The 21,243-nt window shown below is 33.5% G+C and overlaps 3 protein-coding genes and 2 long non-coding RNA genes across 8 annotated transcripts in view; 4 read left to right on the forward strand and 1 right to left on the reverse strand.

Moving 5' to 3' along the window:
• Window positions 1-2,376, forward strand: part of LOC104721009 (LOB domain-containing protein 39) — a 4,490-nt gene extending 2,114 nt beyond the window's left edge. Inside the window, exon 3 of one of the 3 annotated variants that reach the window (XM_010438912.2) lies at window positions 2,151-2,376. In XM_010438912.2, the coding sequence (XP_010437214.1) occupies window positions 2,151-2,317 (167 nt within the window). In that variant the 3' untranslated portion in view covers window positions 2,318-2,376. Of the gene's footprint in view, window positions 1-14; window positions 385-2,150 lie in introns of those variants that run through there. The other 2 variants (XM_010438914.2, XM_010438913.2) reach the window with 2 other exon arrangements.
• Window positions 7,361-8,970, reverse strand: LOC104721010 (peroxidase 50). Its single transcript, XM_010438917.2, has 4 exons — window positions 8,694-8,970; window positions 8,388-8,588; window positions 8,130-8,295; window positions 7,361-7,942 (listed from the first exon to the last, which is right to left on the reverse strand). The coding sequence occupies exons 1-4, from the start codon at window positions 8,907-8,909 to the stop codon at window positions 7,536-7,538; spliced, it is 990 nt and encodes a 329-aa protein (XP_010437219.1). The 5' UTR covers window positions 8,910-8,970; the 3' UTR covers window positions 7,361-7,535.
• LOC104721011 (ribonuclease III domain-containing protein RNC1, chloroplastic) lies at window positions 11,827-21,223 on the forward strand. 2 transcript variants are annotated; one of them, XM_019232340.1, is made up of 6 exons: window positions 11,827-12,775; window positions 13,372-13,576; window positions 13,670-13,870; window positions 13,957-14,043; window positions 14,138-14,193; window positions 21,094-21,223. In XM_019232340.1, exons 1-6 carry the CDS (start codon window positions 11,967-11,969, stop codon window positions 21,206-21,208), a joined length of 1,473 nt encoding a protein of 490 aa, XP_019087885.1. In that variant the 5' UTR covers window positions 11,827-11,966; the 3' UTR covers window positions 21,209-21,223. The 2 variants fall into 2 exon arrangements, with proteins under 2 accessions (XP_019087885.1, XP_010437220.1); XM_010438918.1 differs by lacking the exon at window positions 21,094-21,223 and having other exon boundaries at window positions 11,828-12,775; window positions 14,138-14,600.
• LOC109127492 lies at window positions 15,264-16,011 on the forward strand. Its single transcript, XR_002034047.1, has 4 exons — window positions 15,264-15,417; window positions 15,618-15,683; window positions 15,790-15,849; window positions 15,937-16,011. It is a non-coding gene; the product is annotated as an uncharacterized LOC109127492 (long non-coding RNA).
• LOC104721013 lies at window positions 16,590-20,998 on the forward strand. Its single transcript, XR_756887.2, has 12 exons — window positions 16,590-16,654; window positions 16,754-16,836; window positions 17,115-17,153; window positions 17,247-17,467; window positions 17,758-17,935; window positions 18,086-18,185; window positions 18,320-18,417; window positions 18,737-19,096; window positions 19,187-19,489; window positions 19,593-19,654; window positions 20,700-20,817; window positions 20,889-20,998. It is a non-coding gene; the product is annotated as an uncharacterized LOC104721013 (long non-coding RNA).

Here is a 21,243-nt window from a genome sequence, read left to right on the forward strand (position 1 = left end):
GTCGTGTTGGGAAAAAGGTATGATGAGAGGAGGAGATAATAAATACAAAAGAAACAAAGGAGATAAAAAGTTATTAAACCTTTTTGTTTAAAACTGACGACGCAAAAACACTTAACGATTTTGAGGCTCTTTTTTAGGGTTTTGTTTTCGGGTTGCCAGAGGAATGAATATTTTACTAGTCGCATAGCTATTGGCTAACTAATAATTTCTCTCTCGAGAAATATCTAAATTTTTGGGATATATGTATTGCCGTTGAGAAATAAATAGCCCGTGGAGAATTGTTTGCTTACACATCAGAAATTGGATTGTGTAGGATATACATGTTTTTTTCCAACTTTGACTGTTTAATTTTTGTAATATGAAATCAAAAAAATATTGATAAAACTCTTTTTATTTTTATTTGCATTTACAAATAACACACGGCAGCAAAAATTTTTTTATGTAATTAGTTGCAACCAAAAAAGGAAAAAGTTGATAAATTAAGTTCCGAGGGAGTCCGAAATTGCAGGTGACATTAATATAAAATTGCCTTATAACTGATTTACATTATACGACCGAAATTTTATCTTCATGGATAAGACAGCTTTGGATAATGCAAATAGCCACTTCTCTTCTTCATTTTAAAGGTTATTGGTTTCAGATTTGAATATAAAAATTTTAAATATTACATAAAATATGTTGTTTTTAGATCAAGATTTTGCAAAAATCTGTTAAATTTTATTGTTATTAATTTGTGGTTTGTAAAAAATCATTTAAAATCTTAACAAATTTAGGTTATAGATTCATACTTTTATAAAGTCAATAAAAGTTTTGTGTTATTCAATTAAAACAAAAAAATCTAAGATTGTTAATGAATTCAATTATTGTGTTATTGATTCATGATTTTATATATTTTTTTCACAAAATAAAGTCATGCAAAATATCACAAAAATATAGAAATGGTTTAGAGCATTTTACAAGATTTTAGAAAACTAAACAACAAAACTATAGAAAACTCTCTAGCAATTCTTAAAAATCTTTCGCTTATTCACTTTTGATGATTTTATTGAAGTCTTCAAGATTCTTTAATAAATTTGAATCCAATAACACCCTTTATTTAGTCCCTTAGTCAGTAGAGACACAAAAAGAGACTACTTGTTCGAAATGGTTGGACACATAATATAGACTTTGATTGGTAAAATTTGAGGTTGTTCAAAAAAATACATTTTTTATGTTATTTTTTTAAAATACCCTTTCATGTTGTTCATTTTCAAAAATACTCTTTTCAATATATAAAATAACTAAATTCTAAGTGCTAAGCTCAAAATACTAAATCCTACTCCCTCAAAACTATATCATAAATGTAAAATAGAGAACCCAACTTTTAAAAATTAATTTAAAATATTGTAATTGTGTAAAAGAGTGTAAAAATAAAAATATTTAAAAAATGAGTATTTTTGAAAAAGGTATCCTAAAAAAGTATTTCTAACAAATTCTAAAAAAAAGGGTAAAATTTGAGAATAGATAAAAATAAAAGAGGAAAATGAATAGAAGTGAGAGTAAAAATAATATTTTGATTATTATTATTATAAAGGGTAATTAGGTATCCATATATGTTAAAATTATAGTCTAGTCAACATTATAAATACCATCAGATCTCCTACTATGCAGTATATATCACCAGATCTTCTATAAATAAAATTCATTGTTATATTTTGCCATTTAAGCAAAGTCAATATTATAGGGAAATTGCATATACGAAGGATATATATATACTACTTAAGTGTTAAGAACTATTCAAACATATTTCTTTCACAACCGCAAAAAAAAAAAAAAAAAAAAAAAAAAAAAAAAAAAAAAAATAAAAAAAATATCGCATTAATGACTTTGGGGCCTCAAATTCGTTTGGGCTTTTTTATGTTATTAATTATTGCCTTCTCCAAATAAGATAAACTGATAAAGGTCCGTAAAGCGTTAGACCTTTATTTCCCAAACAAATTGCTGGTTCATNCTAGTACAAAAATGGCTTCATCATGCAAAGCTTTATTTTTTGTGTTCTTGTGTGTGGCTGTTCTCTTATACCCAAGTATGTAACAAACTTTTTTTCTTAAAAAACCAAAACTTTATGATATGCTTATATGTTTTTGAATTCATTATTTTAAATATTACAGAAACTGCAGAAGCTGATGAATCACAGAGACATGGATTATTTGTCATTGGTTCTTGCTCGAAAATTTCTGACTGTAACAAAAAATGCATCGAAATGCAATTTGCAAGCGGAAGATGTCTGAAAGTGACCCCCCAAGCCACTGATTTATCATGCTGTTGTGATCTATAACAAAGCTATCAAAATAAATTGTTGAGTCTTTAAAATAATAGTAATAATAATAATAATGATGATATTAATTTTTTGACTGGGATAAAATAATGATATTATCTTGAAATAACTTTTTTCATTTGATGCAAATGCTTACATGTGTAAGTTAATCATGAATGCTTACACAAACTCCTTGGACCATGGTCCATGGTTACTCTGCAAAACAAGTATATTTCTATAGAGAATTAATGTTCCTCTCATAGTTTTCAATATGAGTGGAAGGGCAAATACGATGTGACGAATAAGAAAGCAAGAAAGCAAGGGACTCGATTATCACACAATAGTTGAGCAATTGGCCTGTTTCAGTTGACCCATTTATTTTTTGAACTATTCAAACGACTTTGTTTTATAATATATTAGGCTTAAAAGCTATGTTTTTTTATTTTCATTATAAAGGAGACACTTCTCAACATTGCAATACGAACCGACACTCTTGATTTGAAAAGATCTGTATCTTGCTCATTCATGATGAATTGGAAAAAAAGACAGTTGATGCTTAGAACAATTGCAAATTGTGAAATCCTTGATGGAATGAATTGAAAAATTGCATAAGTAGTGTTCATATTCGTTTGAATGTTTCTAGTAGCAAGTATCACTCGACAAACCGGTTATAAATTAGTTGGTCAAATTACGAGTAAATGGAAAATATTGTTTCAACCCATTGGAAAGATTAATCATGTTGGACGGTTCTTGAATAACAATTGGAAAGTTGTGGAAAGGCAGAGATGAAGCCACGTGGCCAATTCGGACCACACATTAAAATCAAACGGTGCGCTGTACACGGGCGATCGAAAACGAACGTTGCGAAGATATCAGAGAGAGAAAAATATTTTTTTTAAGTTTTATCATCTTTTACATTATAGATAATAGGGAAGAGATGTTGCGCGGGATTTTATTATATTATGTTCAATTTACTATTTCAATTTATCTATCTATCTAATTAGTTGAATTTATCGTGCTTGAAATAAAATTTCTTAAATTCTAAGTATCTAAAAACAGAATTGTAAAACACAAAGGAAAATAGTTTGATCATTTTCATAATGTGTGGAGAAAATCAAAGCATATGACTTCCTCAATGGATCAATGTGTGTATTCTTATTGTCTTATTCTAAATTATTTTGTACGTATTGTATCTCTTTTGTGCGATTGTATTGTGTCTCTTGACTACGTACTATTTGCGTTTGGACGTATTTTACGATAAAACACCAGCGTTTGATAATAGTGCTTGCATGTTTTGAGTACTATAGTAATTTATTTTATTGTTGTAATAAAATTCTTTCAATTAAAATGCCTAGAAAGTAATTCATGGATATGATTTGAAGATCATATAGGTCTTGAGAGTAAAGTAATGGGAGATCATACAATGAAACATATTCTTTGGCTGGTTCTAAGATTTGATTCATTTGACATAATTTTCATTGTGTTCATTAAATTCTCAGCGGTGCTTCTAGTACCATCATAATGAGTGCTGAAAACACACTTAATAGTACTCTTGTTGTAGAATATAAGAGTGATTGTTGTGGTAACATGAGACTTGACACCTTTGTTCCGATGATGACCCCCGAATTGGCTTCTAGGTTTGAGACCAGTGTAGTTGGCAGGTGAAGCACATGCACCAACTTGTCTTGGACGAATCGCCGGGCAAACAACTGGTGCTTGAAGCTACATCATCTTCCTTCCCTCAATACACAAGTATAAAACACATGAGATTTTAGTATAGAAAACATTACCAAATCACTAATCTGAAATCTAAGAAGTAAACAAAACATCCCACGAACTGAAATTAAAATTTCAGATCATGAACCCATACAACGAAATAGAAGTATTAATTTCAGACCATTAATCCATACAACGAAACAATAGATTCCGAAAATCACTAACAAAAAAGTGACAATGGTGTACATGCTGCTGGAGTGATGATACCAAACGATTACTATCCCAACAACTAAGTAGTCGACCAACAACTTGATGAGAAGAACGACCAAGACGTAAGCCATCAAAGCTTACATAGTTTGCTTCAGCAGGAATCGTAATAACATCAAGTTCAAACATTTTTTAAAAGTGAAGTTTTTGTGTTTTTACTTAAGGTGGAAGGATAAATTTGTGTTGATGTGTGGTGTGAGGTGATTTATATTAATTTATAGAAAGGCTAATTAACAACGGTGGACTGATTTATTTAAATTTCTGTTTTAATAGTGGAGAAATAAAATGATAATCACGATATGAGGGTAAGTAGTGAAGTTTAAATAAGAAATGAATACATGAATTACACAATCTTACTTGTGAATAAATGTTGATGACGATTGATGATTCATCTCCTTATTTGCGATTCTCAACCGACGAAAAACAGGAAAAGAAACGCAAGTCGAGTGAAATGGTTACTTTTTTTTTACAAATATGGACTTATATAATTGGACAAAATAAACTATATATCCCCTATATATTAATAGAGAAGCATTCTAAAAAAAATGCTAATTTGTCGTCGTTAGAGACCTCATAACACCAAAGAATTTATTGTCCTCATTTTTATGGATATTTACACATAATTGCTTTTGAATGATTAAGGAATATTCATTTACAATTAATCAAAAAAAATCAAACATTTCAATTTTAAAATTTATTTTAATTATTTTCTAACATATTTAATTATTAAAATATAAAATTATTATATTTAAAACGTTTTCAATACCGAAAATTATTCACCTATTAAAAAAAATTGATTACTATTCACATATTTAAATTTTCCAAAATAAAATTATCACAATAATCATTATTATAGGGAATTGACTTATTTAATACTATTTGATGTAATTCTTACACAAAATAAAAAAGAAAATAAAAAATTAAAAATCTTGCATAGATTATCAAAAGAGCAGGTTATACATATATATATATTTAGTTGATATATAATAGTTCAATCTAAAGATATTTTCACGGGTTATAGATATATATTCTTAAAACAAATTTTAGAACCTAGGAAAATAATTTACACATAACTCTAATTTTATATGCATATATTTATTAAGGGTTGATACCCGGTGGGCTTATATTTAATCAACCATGATAATGAATGTGGGTTTCAAAACAATATATTAAGTCCGACCATTTTGTTAATTTATGATGCTGAGGTGGATGCTTTTAGACAAGAGAAAACTGTGCTATTTATTATGGGTTTTAGGGCCCAAGTTACATATTTTCTCATCTTTTAGTTAAAGGTGTTGCAACGGCGATGAATATATCCGTTGCTGACCGTTTTCACGCCTGACCCTTCCTAACTTAATCATTGAGCTTGCGATAAGTTATATATAAAATTCTTTTGTTTACTAACATTTTGCTTAGCAACTGTGTTACATTTTGCTTAGTAAGTGTGTTACCTGTCTTGTCTGGTAAATTATATATACAATTTTTGTTTTTTTTTTTGGAACGCATGCATGTTTTTAATGTGGGATATTGTGATTCTTCAAGAACTTAAAGGTCGCCAGCATTTAAGAATTCATATTATTAATATGTGAAGCACAATTATCAAATGCTTAACTTATTTTTCAGAACACTCGTAACGACCGAATCAAAGATACACTCAAAATATCATTGAATCTGAAAACAATAGAGAAGTGTAGGGTGTACTAGCTATGGTATATTTTAGAATATTTTTAATTTTTAAGTAAAAAAATATTTTTAAATCTGAAAACATCAAGTAAAAAAATATTTTTAAATCACGTAAAATCCACCACAAAATATTGTAATAAAAAAATATCGAAATTATATACTGGGGCTAGGCCTGGGCCTGGGTCTTGTATGCCAGAAAAATATACAAAAACGTTGAAACTAAAACCCATGTCTTGTGGCAGAAATAACCTATATCTGAAAGCCTAAATTACGACTAGAACCCGCGGTACACCGCGGGGACAATATTTTTAATTTTAAAATTTTAAAATTTATATGGTATTTATTTGTTATTTTATTATTATTTTATTAATTTTAAAAATATAAAATTTTACAGGTATTTGATATAAGTATTCAAAGATTTTTGTAGTGTTTTCAAGGTTTTAACCGTGTGGTATATGTATAGTCTAGTAATACATTTATCTCTTGGTACACATCTAATAATGTCACCAATCCCACTCTTATTTTAGGAAATTGATAGGGGTTAATGTTGTACATAAAACAAAGTAATTAAGAAAAACTAAAAGGGTATAACACAAAATATACTTAAAAAATGTTAATATAGACTAGGATTTAACCTGCGGTATACCGTGGGACAATATTTTTAATTTTTAAATTTATATTGTATTTATTTGTTATTTTATTTTTATTTTATTAATTTTAAAAATATAAAATTTTACAGATATTTGATATAAGTATTCAAAGTATAGATTTTTATAGTGTTTTCAAAGTTTTAACTCGTGTGGTATATGTATAGTCTAGTAATACATTTATTTCCTGATACACATCTAAAAGTGTCACCAATCCCACCAATCGCACTCTTATTTAACTCGCAACACACCACAAGACAATATTTGGTTATTTAACCCGCAATACACCGTAGGTTAAATTTGTTACTCAAATGATGTTGTGTCATTAAAACGGAATAGGTCCTACAGTCACCAAATATTTATTAAAATGCATTTTGAGATTTTTATGGGATTAATCATTTAATACATAGAGTTGTTCTAGGAACAAACAAAATGTATATATATTTTCAACCTTTGTATGACAATAAACGTTTAAAATTATGTTGGTTTAAATATATCCATTAATTGATTTTCTACAAATGTTATTTTAGGAAAATCTGTAGGAGTTAATAGATGTTGTGAAGATAGTTATGGCAATGAACGTATCAAATTAGGTCGTTTTAAATAGTTTCATTAATTGAGTTTCTACGAAATGTTATTTTAAGAAATTGATAGGGGTTAATGTTGTAAATAAAACAAAGTAATTAAGAAAAACTAAAAGAGCATAACATAAAATGTACTTCAAAAATGTTAATATAGATGTATTATATCATTGGGACTAATCATATATAAATTTATTCTCACTTTAATATTATTACAATTTAGGTTTTGCGATAAACTGGAACCCAGAACCGAGATTTATTACAATTTAGCTGAACAAGCTTCGTCAAACCCATCCTATCCCCAAATACAACTGTAAACAAAATCTAAAAACAGATATACCTAAATCAATTGAAAGCTCCACAATCACGACGGATATTACCATTACTACCGGTTTTAACACCAACACGACCGAGCTTGATCATTGAGTTAACAAAAGCTTGGTTAAACAGCTGTGCATTACTAGCCCATAAGTCAACGGTTGGCTTTGACCGACGATCGGTGAATAAGTCTTGATCAGACGTGAACAACCCTTTCCCTTGCTGCAAGTTCTTGTAGTAAACGTTGTCGAATTGTCTTGGTGTTGTTGGATCCATGTTTATAGCCACTCTTGGATCTATGTTTTGAGGACACGACGCTTTTAGCTCTGTCACGTAGGCTTTGTTAACTGTGGGATCCACTTTAGTTGTCTTGTTGAAACTGTATAACCGATTGAACACTTTGGTGCAATGCGCGAATCCTAATGTGTGCGCCCCTGATTTTAATTAAGATCAAACCAAATTAAATTAGAACTACACAAATTTTAAATCAAAACTGAAAAATACACATCGTAATAACCGAGATTTAACAAAACACGAATAAGGATCTAACAAGTCACTACAAGCTAATTAAGTTCGGTCCGAATGGTACTATTTTTGATCGAGAAGTAGTTTAACACTTACCGGAGAGAGCGATCATATCGTTAAGGCTAAGGCCGTTTTTGGCGAATAGCGAAGTGAGTTGGTTGACATTATCCGTCGGATGTGGCAACTTCCCTCCGACGCTTGCTGCCGTGGACGATAGTCCATCTAGCCTTCCCAATTCCACGTCGTATTTTGGTCCACCCGCCTATATTGAATTTAAATTATTAACTTACAATAACGTCGTTTTTATTTAACAAACCATGATATTATTATATAAAATAAGAATGAGTTACTAACAAGATTAACGACGTCACGAGTGGCCATCGTGAGAATATCAGCGCAAGAAACTTTGTTACGACAATTTGCGACGGCATCGAGAGCTTCTTTAGCTTTAATGACGGTGTCGAATCCATCTCCGGCCAACGATAAATTTTCCTCGTGATCCTTCTCCGCCTTATTATTATTAGTCGACGCTATCATAACTGATGCATCACACCCCTATGATATTAATCAATCAATTTATCCATAAATTAGACAAAATAATAATAATAATAATAATTTCACGCAAGAAAAGAAAGTTATCAATAAAAAAAAATGTTTTACATTAACGAAACAATCATGGAAATAAAGGCGTAGAGTGGCGGGAATGGTGGTGAAAGTTTGCTGGACTTTTTTCTGAACGGCGTTTCTGACGATTTGTTCGACGTTAGGGCAACTTCCGGCGTAGAAGTTGCGCCGGAGTTGAGCGGAGGCGAGGTTGAGAACGAGAAAAAGAGAGAGAAGAAGTAACAAGAGATTCGTTCTGTTCACCGCAGCCATGTTTAAAAAAAAAATATATAATTTTATTCTTAATATGTATATACATGAATAAAGTGAGAGGGATCTTCATATATAGGCTTTTGTGTGGTGCGCACAAGTAGCGCCGGCCAGCTTGCATTCATTTCATTTAAATGAAAAAGACTAAATACTTTCTAAGTTTGGCATCATTTGATGGTTTTTTACGACTGATTTCTCAGTATTATTATATTTTTGGTTATATTCAAATATTTGATTTGTATTGGAATGTAAGACCTTTGCAATGTAATTATTTGTTGTATTTTAACGAGATTTTTAAATGAACTGATCCGTTTGTTGTAAATATCGTTCTATATATTAAATGTTTCTATCAATGTTGTGTGCGATATGATCACAAGAATAATCAATATGAGGGAATAGAGAGTGGTGGGGATTGAGAGGGATATATAAGTTGATAACGATGCTTCACTTGTCATTCCGAATAATTGTGTTATGGCCACCTTGAATCTTTCTGATATCTCAACTACTACTTCTGACTATTATACTTTTTCCGGTCATGTATTAGTTAAATAGTCTAATTAACTACGACAACCTTAATTCTAACAAGCAATCCCCATAACCATAAGTGATCGATAGAAGAACGACATATATTCAAGTTTCATATATATCTTTTGATTTACCTACCATTCAGTTTTACAAAATTCCAATTTGTGACAAGCTATTTCATCAAAAAAAAAAAAATCTCATTTTATTAACAAAAAGGTAACATTTTACCATTTAAAGGTTAAGTTATTTGTTCCGCACATCTTTTTCTTTTTATTTACAAAAAACTGATCTTGATGATCGATCAAACTCTTTATTTTCAATAGATATATCTTTATGAACACTGATTAGGTTTTATTTAGATCTTGTTAATCACCAAGTTAAAAATATACTTTACGAGGATTGTTATAAAACAATCATATGCCTTAAAAAAAACTCGACCTACTACTACTGCCTTGAAATATACAATACCACTAAACTAAAGCAATTTAATTCTTTACTACAAATCTACAAAATAAAAGCTACAAATGATCCGAATCAGTTGATGACATAACATGATCATGGTTTTATCTAGGGCTGTTTTACGTTGTTTCAGAAGCTAATGGTTTAAAATAATATAGATGTAAAGGTTTTTTTTTTTTTTTTTTTTTTTTTTTTTTTTTTTTTTTTTTTTTTTTTTTTTTTTTTNGGTTATTGATACAAACTTTAGTTGAGGGGAGAAACAAGAGCTTTAGTTGACGTTGACGAGGATAATTATTCTTTAAAACAGTCATTCAAAAAATAGCTACTACTGCATATGCATGCAAGTAAAGGCAATCACGCTTCTTTCTGTTATTTGTCATTTATTTTATATTTCTTTTCCTAATGAAAGCTATATTCGTTATCTTATCGATCGAGAAAACATGAAAAGTTATCTAGTAATCGATTGTGATTTGATTAAAAGGATCTAATTTTTATTCATTGATTTGTTTTCACATGCAAAACAAATGGTTGAATTGTCTTCCACGAATATTCCTGTAACCCAAAAAAAAACAAGTAATCACACATGCATACAAAAGAAGAAGGAACAGATCAGAAGACAACAACAATAAAAAATAACAAAAGATGTATAATATATAGTTGTGGAAAGATCTGTTTTAAATATAATGTTCATTCTGGATATATAGGTTAAACAAGTCAGGCCATAATTAGCTAATTATTTATTTTTTCCAAAGCTTTATTTATATGTGCGTAGCGTTCTTCTGCTAAAAGGCCCGCATCAAAGGATTAAAAACAAGACATGCACGTTGTCTTTAAATAATTAATCTACATGTTGTGTCGTCGTACAAAACATTAATTAATTATACTACAGCCACAAACAATATGTTTTGTTATGTGGTTTAGTGTTAATGAATGCACCACATGATTCAAGAGGTGAAGGGTTCAAATCTCCTCTAAAATTAATTTTTGCTCTTTTTACACCTGATCCAAAATTTTGGCTGGATCCGCCCGTGCTTATGCTATATGATGAGAGATTGAGAGTTATAACGCTAATAATTTACTTAGCTATTGATAGAAAGAGAGCATCTCATTTCCAGTATTTTTTTTTTGTCTACTACAATATACAAAAATCTGAATCAAATTAGATCTAGATTTAAATTATTAAAAATACATACGGCTTTCCAAAAAAATATTCGATGAAGTGTTTCTTTGTTTGTAGGATAGAAAAATAGAAACACACGTAGTCATGTATACGTCTTCTAGTGTCTAACGTAGAGCATGAAAATGCGCATATATCGCAATGGTTGTATTAAATAATTCATATGGTTGTTAAAAAGACCAAAATAGGATGGCTCGTACGGCTTCTAGTTTTTAAATTTTTTTCTATACAAATCGGATTTATCATGTGCCACGTGATTGAGAGAAAAAGAGACATACACAAAAGGAATCTTTTTTCCTCCAAAGTGTAATATTTTTTAAAAATAAAATATCACAGATTACATTAATAGTCTATTGTCAATTTGTCATGATTACATATTACATACATATTCCTTATAATCCAAAGGTAAAAAGGTGCAAAAAATCGTTCATGAATCAGTTTTCACTTTTCACCTTCTTCCAAATTAAAGTTACACTGCAATCTGCATGCTATAGATAAAGTATCCAATGTAAGTAACAGTGACGATTAAAAAAAAAAAGAAAGAATTGATTTTAAATTATTTTAAATGTAAACAAATATAAATCCACTTTTAATTTGGATTTCCTAATGATCACTTACTTCATCCTACTAAACACAGACTCCGTGTCTCATGGGTCTTGCTTTTAATTATTGGGCATTTTAATGGGCTTTATGGGCCTCAAACCTCGATCCAAGAAAAAAAAATCTCCCCGCCACGACCTTATCCATGGAAGAACTCTGCAATCTTCTTCGTTTGCCATTGCCAAAATCCTTCTACTGCTACTCCAAAATCGTGTCTTTTGCGCGAGCAGAAGTGTTCTCAACTCGAAAATTTGATGATTTGACTCTTCAATTTTTGTTAGATAGTATTCTATAAAGCAATGGAGCTTTGTTCTTCATCTTCTTCATCTTCTTCTCTCCTTCGCATTTGTTCATCTTCAGCACCTGAAATCTCATTCTCTTCTTCAATCTCTCAGTTCCCATCTAAAACCCAACTAAACCTCACAAAACCCAGATTCCAAAATCTCCGGATTTGCGCTTCCGTGACGGCGGAGACTCATCAAGGTCTCCCACGAGACAGTCCTCAACGTCTTCTCAAGGAGCTAGCTCAGCGTAAAACAGCGACAGGGCCGAAGAAGAAAGTACCACCGAAACGATTCATCTTAAGGCCACCATTAGACGACAAGAAACTAGCTGAGAGATTCCTCAATAGTCCACAATTGTCTCTAAAGTCGTTTCCTTTACTCAGCTCTTGTCTCCCATCTTCAAAGCTTAACAACGCTGATAAAACATGGATCGATGAGTACCTTCTTGAAGTCAAACAAGCGTTAGGGTATTCTCTGGAGCCTTCGGAGAGCTTAGGAGATGATAACCCTGCGAAACATTTCGATACGTTGCTCTATCTTGCTTTCCAGCATCCGTCTTGTGACAGGGCACGTGCGAGGCATGTGAAGAATGGGCACTCGAGGCTTTGGTTTCTGGGTCAGTATGTGCTTGAGCTTGCTCTTACGGAGTTTTTCTTGCAGAGGTATCCGAGGGAGTCTCCGGGGCCTATGAGGGAGAGAGTGTTTGCTTTGATTGGGAAGAGGTATCTTCCAAAGTGGGTTAAAGCTGCGAGCTTGCAAAATCTCATCTTTCCTTATGATGATATGGATAAGTTGATTAGGAAAGAGCGTGAGCCTCCGGTTAAGTAAGTTTCTCTCTTCTCTTCTTTCTTTCTCATTGCCTGTGCTTTGGATGATGATGATGATGATTTCAGTTGAGTTATTCCTTAGTTTCGTTGCTTTGAGCTGAGACTTTAGCTTGAATGTGTTAAAATAGTGATATATTAGCTGAGACTTTAGCTTGTATATGATGTCCCATCCTCTCAAGAACTTGTTTTGGATAAGCCTTAAGTCTCACCATGAGTTAGATATCTTAGCTGTTATGCCATTGCCAGCTTTAACTTTGTATAAGCGTTGAATCCTCCAAAGGGGACTTAAACAACTGAGTGGTTTAGTTAGCTGGTCAAAGATTTCTCATTGTGGATAGGATCTGTCGTATCTGTTTGTAGTGTGTCATCATTTGTATAAAGCATTTAGTTACTTGTAGTCTAAAATATGATAAACCGAAGTTCCAACAATTCGATTCAAATGGGCTGTATGATGATAGCTGGTACTATATATCTACCTCAGGCTTACCATTTGATTATATTAAATGACTGAAAACTCGATGAGTCGGAGCATCCCAATATCTCATAAATGACATGTACTTATCCATGTTAATTTTGTTTGTTCTCTTGGCTAGATCTGTGTTCTGGGCTTTGTTTGGTGCCATCTATCTATGCTATGGGATGCCAGAAGTGTATCGTGTACTTTTTGAAGTGTTTGGGATGGACCCAGATGCAGATGAATGTCAGCCTCGAAGCAGGAGACAGCTCGAGGATGTAGATTATGTTTCTGTTGAATTTGAAGGCAAAAAGCTAGCTTGGCAAGATATTGCTACTTACAAGGTAATGTAGAGGAACAAGCTACAAAATCACAGTTTACTTCTTTGCTTTTATTGAAGAAGATTGATTCCTTTGTTTTGTTTTCTGTTTCTTCAGCCTCCTGAAGATGCTTTATTCGCACACCCGAGGCTATTCAGAGCTTGTGTGCCTCCGGGAATGCATCGTTTCAGAGGGAACATATGGGATTTTGACAGCAAACCCAAAGTTATGCAGACCCTTGGATACCCTTTACCGATGAATGATAGAATCAAGGAGATAACCGAAGCAAGAAACATCGAACTTGGACTCGGTTTACAGGTACAAAAAGCGGCTTTATTGGCTTTGTCATGCAGTATATTACTTTCCTTCTCTAAACCCTGTTTCACTTACCTTAAATCACACAGCTCTGCTTCTTGCATCCTTCAAAACACAAGTTTGAACACCCGCGGTTTTGTTTTGAGCGGCTAGAATACGTAGGACAGAAGATACAGGTGAGAATAACGGATCTCTCATCTTAAAAGATCAAAAGTAAGTGTTTCTTTGTTTTTGTTTAACCTGGTTTTTCGACATGGGATGATCATGCAGGATATAGCAATGGCAGAACGTTTGTTAATGAAGCACTTGGACGCACCAGGGAAGTGGTTGCAAGAGAAGCATCGACGTCTATTAATGAACAAATTCTGTGGGCGGTATCTTAGAGAAAAACGTCTTCACAACTTTATAATATACTCAGAGGAGGTTCATGATCGGTATGAGCATAACCGGAGACTAAGGAATCCGGCAACAACCGCTGTTCAACAAGCCATTCATGGTCTTGCCTACACCATCTATGGAAAACCCGATGTTCGGCGGCTCATGTTCGAGGTTTTCGACTTTGAACAAATCCAACCAAAAGCCGTCTGAAAACCTTAAGTCCTCCTATCTCATTTGTCTTGATGTCTGTTAGTTTGCTTCTGGATTTTGTTTCTGTAGTTAAAACTTATTTACCTTTGGAACTTTGATAAGGCTTCAAACATAAGATGATGATACCAAACTCTTTTTGTTTATACTTTATGCCAAAACCCAACATCTCAGACATGAAAGTATAGATAGACACAAGCTTTTTCGTGTTACTACTAAAAAACTAAACTTACAGATCCAAGCAAAAGGATCCATAAATATACATTTGGGTCCTCTGTATATTATTTGTTAATTTACCCTGTGATTTTAGTTTAGCTTTTTTCACTTCTTGAGATGAGGGAAGCAAACGACGACGTCGGATTAGAGTGTTTGGCCTTTGCATGTTCCCTGCACTTGACTTCTGATGTTGTTTGTACAGATGAACTGTATCTTTTGATTAAGCTTGTTTTACCCCAAAAAAAAAAATTGATTAAGATTCTGAATTATCCAATCGAGCTTAATGGGCCTGTATATGGGCTTTCTGCCAGAGCCATTTTTAATATCTCACGTAAGGTCCAAAAAAGTTGACCTGAAGTATTCACCGTTGGATGAAGATCTCATCGAACCGTCTAGATAAAAAACATTTAGATTTCAGACCGTTGGGGAAGAAAATACTCGACTAGTAAAAAAAGGGAAATTAGAAAAAAAGGAAAAGAAAAAGGAAATATCAAATCCTAATCCTAAATTCCTATTGATGACCGTCATAAACATTTATCTATAAATATAACGCTCTACTCTCTAATACTTAGACTAATAAGCATCACATCTTCTTTCCTTTTTTTTTTGGTTCTTCGTTACTACCGTCTCTGTGATTTGTTGTCTGGTGCCAGTGATGGTGTGTGTGATATTCTATCAAACCCGATGCGCGTCTCTCTGATTTCGTTTCTAATCCGATCATCTCCGTTCATTCTTCTTCTAGGGTTTTGGTCTCTCTCTCCCGATTTTTACATCTTCTTTGTTCTGTTATTCTTCTTCTCTTATTTTTGTTGATTTATATTTCTGGAGGATCGCTGATGGGCTATGAATGATCGTTGTCACTCTAATTCATTCTCGGTTTCTAAATTGCATCGGTTGTTTTTTTTTTAATGTGTTCATGTGATTTAGTTGTGTCGTTGTGTTATTTCAGGTTTTGGATGAATCAGTGATGGCTTAGATGAAGAGTAAAGACTCTTCTCCTGGGCTACATCTTCGGGTAGTGTTCTTCCGCTTCTACGTGCTTGTTTTTTTTTTCTAGGGTTTGGTTCGGTTGTTTTATATATGTTCATTCTATTTACTTGTTGGTTCTTATGTTCTTTCAGGTGTTGGATGATGCGATCAGTTATGGCTTTTCTCTGTTGGCTGTGCCAACATCTTCAGGGGTTTTGTTCTTTCTCTTTACACTTTCTTCTACTTTTGTTTTTGTTTTCGTTTTTGTTCTTAATTACGTTTATTGCTTCGTCTTGCAGGTATTTCAGAAGCGAATTATGATAAAGATCATCCCGCACGTATTAGTTCTTCTCCTTGATACGTCTTCAGGCCACAGGTTACTTCCTCTCAACGCATCTCTCTGATTTTTCTTTTTGCTTCCCTGAGTAAGTTAAGTTTATTCTTCGTTTTGCAGGTGTTTTGGAATCAAATTTTTGATCCGATCATCATCATCGCTCTGTATTTCCCACACTTCTCCTACGGTTTGATTCCTAAATCTTACTTTTACTCAGTCCCTCTGTTTTTGTAGATTGTGGTTGATGCCTTTGATTGATTGTTTGTTGTCAAGCTTTGAATGGATGGTTTTAGAGGGTTTTTATTGGCTAACTTCTGTGTGTTTTTCAGGAGGAATGAAAGGAATAGGATCAGTGTCTCTTGATGCTTGGTGATGCTATGCTTGATGCTAAAGATGTAATTGTCTAATGTAAGTGATTTCTCTTTTTGAACTTTATTCCAATCTAGTATAACACTTCATTCTAGATGTACTATTATGTATAATACGACTCTAGAAGGTTTAGTTAGTGAAACTGTTCGAACAAAGTTACATGTTCACTTCTGAATTTTGACTTTGGTTCTGCGGTTTTTTTCCTTCTCATTACATGTTAATGTTTACTTGTCGTTTTTGTTATTTCAGGTTTTGGATGATGCTTCTAACAATCAGTGATGGCTTTGACTGATCATACTCTGGCGTTCTCATGGGTTCCTTGCTCTAAACCCATCTCTTTTCTTTGTTTCTGAATTTTTACTTTGGTTCTGTGTTTTTTTACCTTCTTCTAATTACATGTTAATATTTTTCAGGTTAAAATATGGCATTGGAGACAACGCAGCAGATCACTGCTCTCTCTCGGTTCCTAGTTTGCAGAATGCTAACTGTTACTAAGGTTTGTTCAATTGTTTAACACCCACAACCTTTTGTTCTTGAATGATTCTCACATTAATTGGTTACTAAGATCTTGATGATTTTTAATTCAGATCCCAAATCATGAGAGGCTATAAAGATTTCTCTTAATGAGCTCCAGAAGGTTCTTATCGACAACAGTCTTCCTGATGATCATATGTATACCACAACCACTCATCTTCTGTTTGATCATCAATTCAAATTAACTTACTTTCTCGCTGTTTGTTTGTAACATAACTCTGTTTTGTTTTGTCTTCGCAGGTCTCAGTCTGATTTTGGAAACCAATTATTTGTTTTAAGGTGGTGCTGCATACTTTTCAGATCTTTGATAGAAACCTTATCTTAACATATGTCCTGTGAATAGTGTTTTCTGATGATAATTTCAGTTTGTAGCTTGCTTATGGATCGACGTGGTTATTATATATGGGGAAGAGTACATTATTAAATCATCACAACTGTTGATGTTGGTAAAGTAAAATGTCTTGGGTGGACCAGAACGTGATGGAAGTGTTACAGTTGTTCAGATCCTGTGACTTATCTAGCATCTAGTGAGCTAGCATCTACGCTTCAAGCCTAGTACCCTGTTGTTCACTTCTATAAGAGAGAAGCATCAGGTAACTATCTGGTCTCCCCTGTATCTATGTTGGTTTCTCACATTGCATAGTACCCCACTTTTAGATACATGGCTTTAGATCAGTCAACACCTGCATGTCATGTACCGCAATATTCTTGGTAGTGTCTCTTATCGAAATGTGCACAGGATCCATGTAGACCAGGAGTCAAAGAATCAGTTAGCTTTTGTTCGACGAAAATCTATTGTTTAGCTTGTTTATAACCAGAACTGTTGAAATTTTTAGATGAAAGTTTATTGTTTAGCTTGTTAATAACAGTTGATGATGTTCAGGTCAGTCCGTACGGTGATTTCCATCTTGAGATGCATATGCCTCCGAGCCTTATACTCTGACAAGTTGTTGTCAGTGGAGATGGGAAAAATGATGCCCCTCCTGCATTACACGAGCTATAGAAATACTCAAACTAAGAATCATCTTTGCAGGATGACAACTTTGCTTCCTAAGTTAAAGGTTTGCCCAAATTCTCATCTTTCCGCATTATAGATTCCTTTCTTGTCTCAAGGTTTAGAAAGTACATAATCTACTAACCACAATTACCTCTGCTATGTGTCTTATTGAGTTTTTCAGATTCTCTTGATGTGTTTTATTGTGTGTTTCCAGTTTCTCTTGCTTGGATAGGTTTTGGTAATTATTTTGCCGCCCAAGAGGAGGGTGACCAAGCCATGGCTGCATATCTCGCTCCCGCTAGGCTATTGCCAGGGTAATCACGTTACTCTTATTCTCTTTAAAACTAGTGACTGAAAATCTGTAAGCTTGTATCCATAATGATACATTCTTAGCCCTGAAGCATTGTAGTAGTCGTCTGATAACGTTGACAAAATGTGTTTTTTGCAGGTTGAATCTTGATATTATCTTGTTCCAGGTGTCATTGCCAACTCTGTACATTGGAATGGAGTATATGCGAACCTACAGCTACAAAGCTTGCCGACCAGGTAAATGTTATAAATGCTGTTGCAAACTATATGAAATTGTGCGTTCATCTTCTCTTTACAGTCTGCTTATCTCTGAAATTTCCAAATTCTATTAATCACAAAGCTACACTATAAAATGGGGACGATTCAGTAAATTGAGTTAACAACATCAACTATGTATCAGCTGGTATGGTAAAGTTGTGCGGTGATTAAGTTTAAAAAGACATTGTCCCAAATACCATTGCATCAACTGAAACCTGGATACCAACTGTGGTCAATCTCGCTTATGCATATAGAAAGCTTATTGTTTAGCTTGTTAATAACAGTTGATGATGTTCAGGTCAGTCCGTACGGTGATTTCCGTCTTGAGATGCATATGCCTCCGAGCCTTATACTCTGACAAGTTGCTGTCAGTGGAGATGGGAAAAATGATGCCCCTCCTGCATTACACGAGCTATAGAAATACTCAAACTGTTGAATTTTTTTTTATTGAATTCTCTAAACTGATATATTATGTCGGAATCGAAAAAGTTCTCTTTCCAAGTATTTCATCAGACAGCCGTTCATTTTCTCATTGGTGTGAAAAATTTTGAGTGGATTTGCAGGCAGATATTGGTCCTTGCTATGGGAATAGAAGTGGCTAAGGAGAGTTTGGACATCATCATCTTTGCAGGATGACAACTTTGCTTCCTTTGTTAAGGTTTGCTCAAATTCTCATCTTTCCTCATTATAGATTCCTTCCTTGTCTTTAGGACGTCTAGTCTATGTAAACATTCAGAAATTCGTCCAGTTTCAGCTCACAGTCAATGTCGTAGCTCTCGTGTGCTCAAGTTGCAGAGAGGATTTTATCAAAGACGATGTCTGCTACAGCATGCTAAATGAGTTGAAGAGCAGCAATGTCTTTTGGTTTTAAGAGCCTTCCAGTTTCCAGTACCTTTTCCTTTTTCTGCTCTAGGAGTTGTAGGGTTCGGCTTGGTTCTCCATCTTTGACAACATCCCAGAGATCTTTATTCATGAGTGTGGTTTTCATTCTTGTAGACCAGAACTCGTAATTCTGTCCATCAATGACTGCAACAAGTTGAGATGATTGCAGGTTTATCGCCATCTCTGATCTCTTTTTTCTTTTCTGGTTCTATCTATCTTTGGTAACTCTTGTTCTGACTTCTTACACTTTTTCTTGTTTCTTGCTTTAACAGGCTCCTAGGATAAAATCAAGTTGAGCTCTGGTACCATGTTGAACTCTTGCTCATATCTTCAGGTATGCTTTCACTCACTCTTTTACTTTTCCACTCTTTTCTCTTAGAAATTAAATCGATTTTACCCTAAACTTGTTTCATTTCATTACATCCGTAACCTTACAACTCTTCTTACACACATACCTAATAGAGTGTTTATTAACTTACACACACACACTTGCATACATCTTTTCACCTTAACTGTAGACGTCACTCACACCTAGGATGACTTGTGTTTAGGCTCCAGCAACTCTCAACAACTCTCCACTGTTCAGAATCAGACCTAGCAACTTCTATAATTATTCTAACGTTAGCTAACTTAGAGTACATCAAACTACTTCGACGAATGTGCCACAACAAAACCAACTAGACATTTTCTGTTTGGCCAAAATCACTTCTGCAGGTCCAAACACATCTAGAAAACATTATTTGTTATGTTGACTTCTTCTGTTCACGTTTAGTGGGTCTCTAGACTTTAAATACATCCATAAGCCATGAACTAGCATTTGAAGAAAGTGGATGAATATATGAATACATTGAAAAAGAGATTTTAATGAGAAAACCTTGAATCTATAGAAGCGACCAATTATTATGGAAACTCAAAACATTCAAGGAAAAGATTAAATCTATAGAAGCGACCAATTATTACCATTTACCACAACAGAGAAATACTAGTTAGTAATTTTCAACTACACAAAACAAAACCAATGTTACAAACCTCACTATACAGAAGAAATATCACGGCATATATTAAACTAAACATACCCCCTCTTTACACATCGTTGTTTGCTGCTTAGAGTCACACATATATACGATTCTCCAGAGATTTAAAAACCAATTTTAATCATATTTTACAAAAATACAAAATGCATTGATGTTATCATGTTTATAGAGAATACCTCTCTCAGCTTCCGTAGCATCATCATGTGTGGCATCGTTCCTCCTCTCCCTTTCTGTATCTCAAATAAGAGCAGAGAAATAAAAAAAACAGATCATATTAGAGTATAGGTGAAATTTATTAAGAATTAGAACGGTTTGTGTTAACCATATGTTAACCGGCTAAACAAGGGTACCAGAAGCAAGTCTGTTCTTCGTGCATGGTTGGTTGTTCCCAGAGCAACCTGAAATGAATAGTATCAAGGAAATAACCGAAGCAAGAAACATCGAACTTGGACTCGGTTTACAGGTACAAAAAGCGGCTTTTATTGGCTTAGTTTCCTTCTCTAAACCCTGTTTCACTTACCTGAAATCACACAGCTCTGCTTCTTGCATCCTTCAAAACACAAGTTTGAACACCCGCGGTTTTGTTTTGAGCGGCTAGAATACGTAGGACAGAAGATACCGGTGAGAAGAACTCTCTCTCATCTAAAAAAGATCAAAAGAATGTGTTTTTGTTTAACCTGGTTTTGAGAGCAATGGCAGAACGTTTGTTGATGAAGCACTTGGACGCACCAGGGAAGTGGTTGCAAGAGAAGCATCGACGTCTATTAATGAACAAATTCTGTGGGCGGTATCTTAGAGAAAAACGTCTTCACAACTTTGTGAGCAAAACAGAGGTTCCAACAGATACTGATTAAAACATGTTTCACTTGTAACTTGCAGCAACAAAAGG

This window comes from Camelina sativa, chromosome 11 (genome assembly GCF_000633955.1).
Source record: "Camelina sativa cultivar DH55 chromosome 11, Cs, whole genome shotgun sequence".
In the NCBI taxonomy this organism is placed as follows: Eukaryota; Viridiplantae; Streptophyta; class Magnoliopsida; order Brassicales; family Brassicaceae; genus Camelina; species Camelina sativa.

Bases quoted from the DNA above. Each gene is read 5' to 3' on its own strand.
- LOC104721010 (XM_010438917.2), bottom strand. From the start codon at position 8,909: ATGGCTGCGGTGAACAGAACGAATCTCTTGTTACTTCTTCTCTCTCTT. The intron at 8,296-8,387 runs GTTAGTAACTCA...AATTCAATATAG, and splicing joins CTCGTGACGTCGTTAATCTT to GCGGGTGGACCAAAATACGA. The intron at 7,943-8,129 runs GTAAGTGTTAAA...AATTAAAATCAG, and splicing joins CGATATGATCGCTCTCTCCG to GGGCGCACACATTAGGATTC.
- LOC104721011 (XM_010438918.1), top strand. From the start codon at position 11,967: ATGGAGCTTTGTTCTTCATCTTCTTCATCTTCTTCTCTCCTTCGCATT. The intron at 12,776-13,371 runs GTAAGTTTCTCT...TCTCTTGGCTAG, and splicing joins GAGCGTGAGCCTCCGGTTAA to ATCTGTGTTCTGGGCTTTGT. The intron at 13,871-13,956 runs GTACAAAAAGCG...TAAATCACACAG, and splicing joins AACTTGGACTCGGTTTACAG to CTCTGCTTCTTGCATCCTTC.